An 8,325-nucleotide genomic window follows, 5' to 3' on the forward strand; every position below is an offset into this window, starting at 1 on the left:
CTTCTAAGAATCAAGGGAAACACTGTCACAATACTCCCAAAGAATCTGTACTGAATAATGCCATTAAAGAAAAAAAGGAAAAAAAACAAAACAAAACACACCCCCCAAAAATCCCTCACCACTCTCAAGCACCCAATAAGTCAAGAAAATTACTACAGCATAGTAAGCCTTTTGCACCTGCATAACTGGTTGAGATTTAACACAAAACAGAGTGAAGGAAGATTATCACATAGTGTCTGCATTAAAAAAAAAAAGCCAAACAAAAAAACCAAAAAACAAACTGTCTTAAAAATCCTGTGGAATAGGAACTGTTCTTTTGGCTTCCACTGACTTGCCAGTCAATTAATGCTGGCAGAATCTACGCAGATGTTTTAATATAATATTTTCAAAATTACTTCAAGAAACTAGTATGAAACTCAACATGGGTTACACAGCACAGAGATGGTACATGAAGAGCAGAAATCTAGGATGTTAGTTTAAAACACACACACAAAAAAATCTCAGAATGATTTATTGAAGAAATACCTTGCAAAATTTGTACTATATTACTGTGCATTCTAACATTACTAACAACCCTTTTAGTGGTCAAGCTGCTCAGACCTGAGCAGGTGGAAAGGAATTAGGGAGCATATCTAACAGCCCAAAATGCAGATACATATACATGTACAAATACATATACATGTTTATATTTAAGCACACATGCACACACAAGAACCTGACACACACATTTTTCCAGGGGACAAAAAACAAACCCCAGACCAAATTCAGTATTTACAGTAGCCCATATTATCATTCACCACTCTGATATATCCCATTTTAAGAAAACCCCAGGGACACTTCATCTGAAAAAATATCAAGCTGGTCCTGAGTTTTGGCATATTACAAGATGACTGAATAGGCTGTGAAACATACTGTGTTAATAATAATATGCACAGCTAATATTTTCCACTGTTACTACCACCCTCAATCCAGCTGCCTCATGTGCCAGGCTTGTTTATATCCAGTTTTCATACAATTTTACAGCTATACTGATTTCATTACTGATATAGTTGGAGAAGTACATAGGAAACATTTGTAGACAGAACACTTGAAAAAAGGATAGAGGAAGCTGCTGAAATTTTCAGCATAGTAATACTTACTTCCTACGTTCCACCAGCCCACAACACAACGCTCTGACTAGTTAAGTAGTGCATCCACAGTAGAGCTCCCACAGTTGAATTAGAACTTCAGAGAAACTTTACTAGTGATAAAGCAGCTGTGCAGATTTTTTTTTTTTTTTTAAGGAAGACAACTCCTACAGTAGTTTTAAGTCTTCAAACCCTAATAGATCATAAAGCCGCCCTCTCACCAGAGAGCGAAGCTGACTGGAAACTCAAAGAACTCATCCCTGAAGAGGATATTCACAACAACAAAAAATTTCCAACACTGCTGAAAAATGTATCTATTATGGATAGAAAAAATAATTTTCACATTGTAGAAGTCCTGGAGACTAGTAGTGCAAAGATATGAATTACTGGCAAATTGGTCTTCAATAAACAAAGACAGACTTCCGTTTTACTCTGCTTCCACAGTAGCACAAGGACAGGAAAGATAATGACCGGGTATGAATGTCACTCCCAACAACTTCATCTTGAGGTTTGAGTGGAGGGTCAAAGCCCTTAGGCATGCAGAAGGATGGAAGAAAGGAGGGGAAAAAAGCATAAAAATAAGAGAAAACAATAGAAAAATACTTCGGTTTGTATAACAAACTATATTTAAGGAGGGTCAGGGGAGGCACACAAAAGGGAACAGAAGTCCATGAGTGTACATTCCAGAATTTCCATGCTCTCTACGTCCTCCGATTTCACTCTTCAACTACTATATCCTATATACCTTTTCTTCCTATTTCACAACAAAGCTGTTCTGGGACAGAAAGTGATTTTTTCATTGTTAACAAAGAAAGCCTCTATGACAGCATTAGGTGGCAATTACTAACCAGCGCTTCACTATGTTATGTGTATTCAAATAAGAAGCTGAACTGGCAGTCAAACAAAAATGTGAAAATAAGTGATGATCTCAACTTTGCTTTGCAAATCCACCTCACCTTAAAGGGAGGAGGCTTACTTCCTATGTTTTGCTAACGTAACTATAGTAAGCCTGTTATCATACATTCAATTCCGCTGTACAGAAACGTTAAGAGGTAAATTCCCCACAGTAATTCATTTGCAGTTTTCAGGTCCAAAGTACAAATTATGATCTATTACGCTTCCTCTGATCACACTTAGAAATTTGGACACAGTAGGATCCTAAATGCACATTAGTAATTTCTAACTTACAAGACGCAAGTTAAACAAATCATTGACCTCAAATTCTGACTCTGTATTGACACAGACAATCGATTGTATTGACATCAATCACAAGAAAACGCCCACGCAAACTGGGTCTTACCTTATCCTTTTCATGGGGAAGGAGACACACTGGAGGGAGACAGGAAAGAGACTCAAAACTCTCCTTCCCATCAGCATTAGTGGTTGCTTTAGTGTTGAGTTGGTACAGAGGTCCATCTTTAAGGAGCCTACCATGGCCAACAGCACGTTTGACAGCTAATCGTAATTGCTGGTGAAAAATGGAGGCAGCGCTACCTCCAAATAATGCAGACACATCTTTCTGACCTTTCAGAAAGCGCTCGATGTTCTTCAAGGATGAGCCACTAGACTCAGCCAAGCCCTCAATTGCCCGTTTGATAAGTTTATTCCAGTCCACGTTTGGTTTACCATCCAACTTGCCATGGTTCCGAGGCTTCGGAAGTGCTATTCTCCCAGGATTATCAGGATCCTTGTAGGAGTTGAGACCCTTGTTGGAGACTTTTAAAATAGTTCCATCTTTAACACTCAACTCTAACTGTTCCAGAACAGTTTTGCGGTCCAAACCATGTGAAGACGACACTGCATTGCATATCCTCTCCTCCGAAGGACGCTGTTTTTGCTTCTTTACCTTTTTGATTGCCTCCAAAATCCACTCTGTATACAGCGGGTTGGCGAGTTTTACCATGGTGAAGAATTCTGTATATCCATAGAGTCGTTATCCTTTATCCCGATGCCGAAAAAGTTTCACACGATGAGAAAACAGATTCTCGAATGATGGGAACCAGCTAACCATAGCATACACGTTTTCTGTTCTGAATCACTCCTCCTTTCTCAAACATTATTTGTTTTCACACTGAAGAGAGGAAAGCAAAACAATTAGAAATTTCCTCATTGTTTGCAATAAATCCCGTAACAGCTTCAGAGAAGGTTTTTCCACAAAGGTATAAAGATTTCAGCATATCTCACCTCAGCTTCTGGTCTGCACACTCACAATCAGAAGAACTGTAACATTAGGCCTGGAAGAAAAGGAGAGAGACATTTCCAAAGAACAGTTAGAAAAAAAAAGAAAAAAGAAATTAGGAGCCAACATTAATTCATTAAACACACAGCAGAGTTTTAATCCACTACTACAGTTCCGAAACACTGAAGTAACACTTAAGGTTTTATCTTCACTACTAATAAAAGCATGCTTTAACACTGAAATAACCCCATACAACCTAGAGAAAAAAATGTGTCCTTTTTATTTCAATCCATAAATCAATATAAATTCTATACCAAGTTTTATATCATTGCTGAGCACAACCTAAATTAACATCGGGGGGGGGGGGAGCCCACAAAAAAGATCTTAAAAAAGCAGCAGCTCTCTTCATTTTTGCACATGGAAGACGCTACCTGAAACTTCAACAGAAAGCAGTAGGAATAGCCAAGAGTCTTGAGCAAACAGCAAGAAACTTTCAGAGCTCTTCCAGGACCGTAATCATAGGTCTGATTCCCTCCTGCTAAGAAAAGCTATGACAGTTGTTCCACCAAGGAAAAAAGTGAAGAAATGCAGCTGGAGATTGTAATTAAATGTTCCACTTTCAGAGACCATAGAAAAGAAGAATACAACATTATAATCTTCAATATAGATGAGGCACACTGAAAACACTTGAGAACAAAGTAACAGGTGACCATACACAATGAAGAAGGAATGCTTATGACACTGCTAATTAAAGATGCAGATGGAAGGATACGAGGCTCTACTTCGCAGCCTTTAGTTGTCTTTAACAAAGACTTTTTCTAAATGTGATAACAGTACGTTGTGCTGAAGTTCTACTGCAAAAGTACACTAACTGAGAAGGATTTATAAACTGTTTATTACAAGGAATAACGATTTTCTGCAAGAGGAGTTTTAGTCACAAGCTAGTCGTCAACACAGTTCTCCCATTCTGCTTTCTAGTAAGTACTGAAGAATGTATCAACACACAGAACACATTTGCATACAGACAGCAGACTCAATTGCACAGCTCCATACAGCCAGTACTGGAAAGATTCAGAACTACTGTTTAGACCAGAAAGGATGCAGTGCTTGCCTAGAGTTCTTTTACCCCGCGAACAACAGATGTAAAGGGAAACATGGTCCCCGAGACCTGCCTGCCTGGCAAAGCGAAGCTGCGCTCCTGGAGTGCCACAGCACGCCACGATTCCGGGGCCAAGGAGGACGCAGTGCTCTGTCCCCAGCAGAGCTCCCTGCGCAGGACGTTACGTAACCGCCCGGCCAGGCTGGGGCGATACCGGGACGGTCCCAACGCCGGGTCGCTCACTCGCTCGCTATCTGCGTGACAAGCGGCCCCTGCACCTGCTACCGCTCATCCCCATCCCTATCCCGGACAGGCCCTGCACACGGCGCCCCGAGGGGCGCGCTGCCTCAGTCGAGGGACTCGCACCAGCGGAATCAGGAGAAACAGGGCGCAGGCCGCAGCCCCGACAGCCACCCGGGCCCCACGCCGTTCTTCACTCCCATGGAGACGGGTAGCGCGGCCCGACTCTCGTACCGGTTCGGCTGGGCCCGCGCCCGCCTCAGCCGCGCTCTCTCGCGCCAGAGGCAGAGAGGAGCTCAGCCCACGACCACCCGGCCTGAACCGCCCGCCTCATCCGCGCCGTGCTGCGGCCGCCGCCTCCCCAGGGTGTAGGCCCGGCGGGCCCCAGGGGAGCGGGCGGCCAGGTCCGGGCCTGGCGCAGAGCGGCGGCGGGGCCGGAACAGGCCGCGAGCCTGGAGCGCCCAGTGGGCCTTCCCCTTCCCCAGGCCACGGACCTCGCCAGCCGCCCGGCCCCGAGTTCCTCGGCACTGGGCACCCGAGCCGGGGTGGTCCCGCCAGCGCTACTTACCGAGGCCTGCGAGAGACGGGAACCGAGAGGCAAAGGCCGGACGGCGGCGAAGCCCGAAACTGACACGGCGGCCATCTTGGGTCCGGAGCTCTGCGGCGGGGGGAGGGGGCGTGGGAGGGGAACAGCCCGCGGCGGGCGGGGGCGCGCGCGGGGAACAGCGCGGCGGGGCGGGAGCGGCCGCCGCCGGGAAGAGCCGCGGAGACGGGGGCTGCGGCAGACCGGGCCCTTGGCGGGAGCGCGCGGCGGTGAGAGGCGAGGCCGCTCCTAGTGCAGCCGGGGCGGCCAGGCCGCTGCCCCGGGGCCAGCTGCCGAGGGCGGCCTGCGGCGTCATGTGGGTAGAGTGTGCGGGGCCGGGGCGGGATGGCGGCGGCGCTCGGTGACGGCTGACTGGAAGCAGCACTTGGGCGGGCGCCGCGAGAGCGGCTGCCGACGGGGACGTCTCGCTACGGCTGTGGGGGGCCTCCGCGCTCCGAAACCGCGAGGCTGCGACCAGGGTATGGCTACCGGCTGCTCCGACCGCCGAGAACCAGGCGAGAACGGCCGGGCGGCGGGAGGGCTTGGGCTAACGATCGTACTCTGGTGATAGATGGTTATAACCTGTAAGGTAGGAAATTTGTTTCTTAGGCTTAATTAAGCTTGCGCTTGGAACAGCGGCTCTGGATTTTTCTGACTTCAAGGTACCGAAGTGATTTAGAATTCGGAAATAACGATACCATTTAGCTTGGAGAGCAGGTGTGCTTTGCCTGTACCTCTCAGCTGCACGTGTTTAAAGCCTGCTCTATCCTTAGGCATCTTTGTGAGCTAATTCGTGTAACTTTCTGACATCTTTGATACATCTTAGTTTGTAGAGTAAAAATATGCTGCCAAAACATTAGCTGTTCTACACGGAAATAACTTGGGAGCTATCCAGGTACTTTGGTCTTGGTTCCGCAGAGCTGGCTGTTTGTCACCAAAATCAAAAGGGGTCTGTCCGAGAACAGAGGTCCACCCTTGGCTAATTTATAGAACAGCAAGGTTCTCTTCTGCTCTGCAGAGGTATAACGTTGGACTAGCATGTGCTGAAAGTTGGCAGAAATGAGCAAAGAGCAAATTCTCATTTTACAGCATTCTCTCCTAAGTTATATTTGATTGAAAGAGTCTCATTTTATTATCCATCCTGAATGGCTATGTGCTGCGTGCAATTCTCTAACCTTTTCTAACCTCTGGCTCAGTTTACCAGTTGCGTGTACACATTATAAAGTAGGCATTTTTCACCATTGCCTTGAAGGACAATTATTGTGTGAAGTTTCATGTGAGCTTCCCTTTTTAGAAAAGAAAAAATCTTAAGAAATGTTGAGGAGACAGAGTTGATAAAGCAAACTTGTGATGTTTCCTGAATGGCTTTGTTTAGTGTCTTGAGGTGAGAAATTTCTCTCTTGAGCAAGAGGAACTCTTTTGATGTTTTAACAGAATAGGTTTTTCAGTGTGAAAGTTAAACGTTCTCAGTGAGTTACTTATTATTTGAAGCCAATGGAGTTTGAGATGCTATTGTACAAGGTACTGTACAAACAGTTCTGTTTCTGCCTTGTAGACTATAGAGGTCTGGCCTTGTTTTGTCAGAGTTGGATTCTCCCTACAAATTAATCTCTTCTCCCGCCTCTTCCCGAGTCTTCAAAATTCAGGTGGTTCTGTGCTGCATGGCTTCCAGTGCCTTAAATTACAAGGCTGTGGTGCTATATTTGGAAAAGCTAATGGAGATGTAAATGTAATTTCCAGATAAGAAAGTAAAGCAAGACTAAGAGGATTCAGTACATAACAGCGAAACCCAATTGTGTTCCTACAACACAGAGAGTATCAGTCTGTAGGCTCTATTCTGCTTCAAAATTGGCAGTAGGTTATTAGTAGAACCCTTGCAAAATTAATTGTTTTTGTTGACTATTATAAATTAAAAAATGGCCTGTTTTCTTCTACTCTGTTTTTTATTTTCACAGTACAGGCTAACAGTTAAATCATCAGAATTTCTGCATATGGCAAACTACAGATGGTAAGGAATTGTTTTATCATAAAGACAGTGCACGGTTTGGCAACACCATTTTGTAGCACTGCTTTTTGACTGTGCTTAGGTTTTTCTGGGGGTTCATGTACTGTTACTGAAGTATAGTACCCTTCAATGAGCGGTTTTCAGGCTGTCAGTAAATTAACCAGCAAAATTAATTTCTGTTCTGGCAGCATCTTCAGCCATGTTCTCCTTTTAGGTTCCAGTTTATATAAGCTCCTGAGCCACTGTGGAGACTGACTTTCAGAACAAAACATGATCTTTGTGCTAACAGTTTGGAATCAGCCAGGCAGCATTTCTGCAGCAGTAAACAGTGGTGTAACTGCAAATTGTTCTCTGCAGGTACCAGCAAGATACTTTAATAAACCTGTCTGATTTTAAAGCAGAAATGTATTTCCCCTTTTCCCTCAACAGCCTTTTCCTTTGGTGTGCAGAAATAATTAATACCCTATGGTTGCTTATGTGTTGGCGCCAACGTTCTTGATGGCTAAAGAAACTGAAGTAACCATAGGAAAAATACAGAAGTGACATCATGAACTGGGTAGAATACTAACAATTTTGATGATGGGTGCAAGCAGTCAGAGGGAAATGGCAGTTTTTAAACAATGTATAATACAGTCAAATCTGAATTGCATTTCATGAGACAAAAAATAAATGCCTGTATTGAAAAGACATGTCCCATAACGGTTGATTTTAAGGTCCAGGTTAAAAACAGAAAGGTTTGAGTTTCTTGGACAACCAAATGTATGAAAGCTTTATGTTGTTGGTCAGTTTAACTATGTGCTGCTGCTTTCTGTCTGTGATACCTATATGACTCCCATTAATACAGTCTCCAAGAGAGATTGATTCAATAATCTTTACAATACCTTTGTGTTAAAAGTAAAGTGATTATATTAAAATCATAATTATTTTAAATTTAGAAGTGCTGTAATTAAATGACAAATTATTACCCCTTTGTTGCTCTCAAATGTGTGATTCATTAAAGTAATTTGAATTAGACATTTTAAAAATGTTATTTGATGTTTAAAAAATGCATTTGATACAAATCATGACTGTAAAAGAGAAATTAATATATAG

General features: G+C 43.8%; 1 protein-coding gene across 2 annotated transcripts in view; it reads right to left on the reverse strand.

Moving 5' to 3' along the window:
* The window catches only part of KAT6A (lysine acetyltransferase 6A), a 53,588-nt gene extending 48,284 nt beyond the window's left edge, over window positions 1-5,304 (reverse strand). For both annotated transcript variants that reach the window (XM_076358978.1, XM_076358977.1), the window contains exons 1-3: window positions 5,214-5,304; window positions 3,312-3,361; window positions 2,428-3,198 (exon numbers count right to left, since the gene is read on the reverse strand). In XM_076358978.1, coding sequence (XP_076215093.1) covers window positions 2,428-3,030 — 603 coding nt within the window. In that variant the 5' untranslated portion in view covers window positions 3,031-3,198; window positions 3,312-3,361; window positions 5,214-5,304. The remainder of the gene's footprint in view (window positions 1-2,427; window positions 3,199-3,311; window positions 3,362-5,213) is intronic.
* Window positions 5,305-8,325: the final 3,021 nt, after the last annotated feature.

The sequence above is a fragment of the Aptenodytes patagonicus genome, chromosome 24, assembly GCF_965638725.1.
Source record: "Aptenodytes patagonicus chromosome 24, bAptPat1.pri.cur, whole genome shotgun sequence".
Classification (NCBI taxonomy): Eukaryota; Metazoa; Chordata; class Aves; order Sphenisciformes; family Spheniscidae; genus Aptenodytes; species Aptenodytes patagonicus.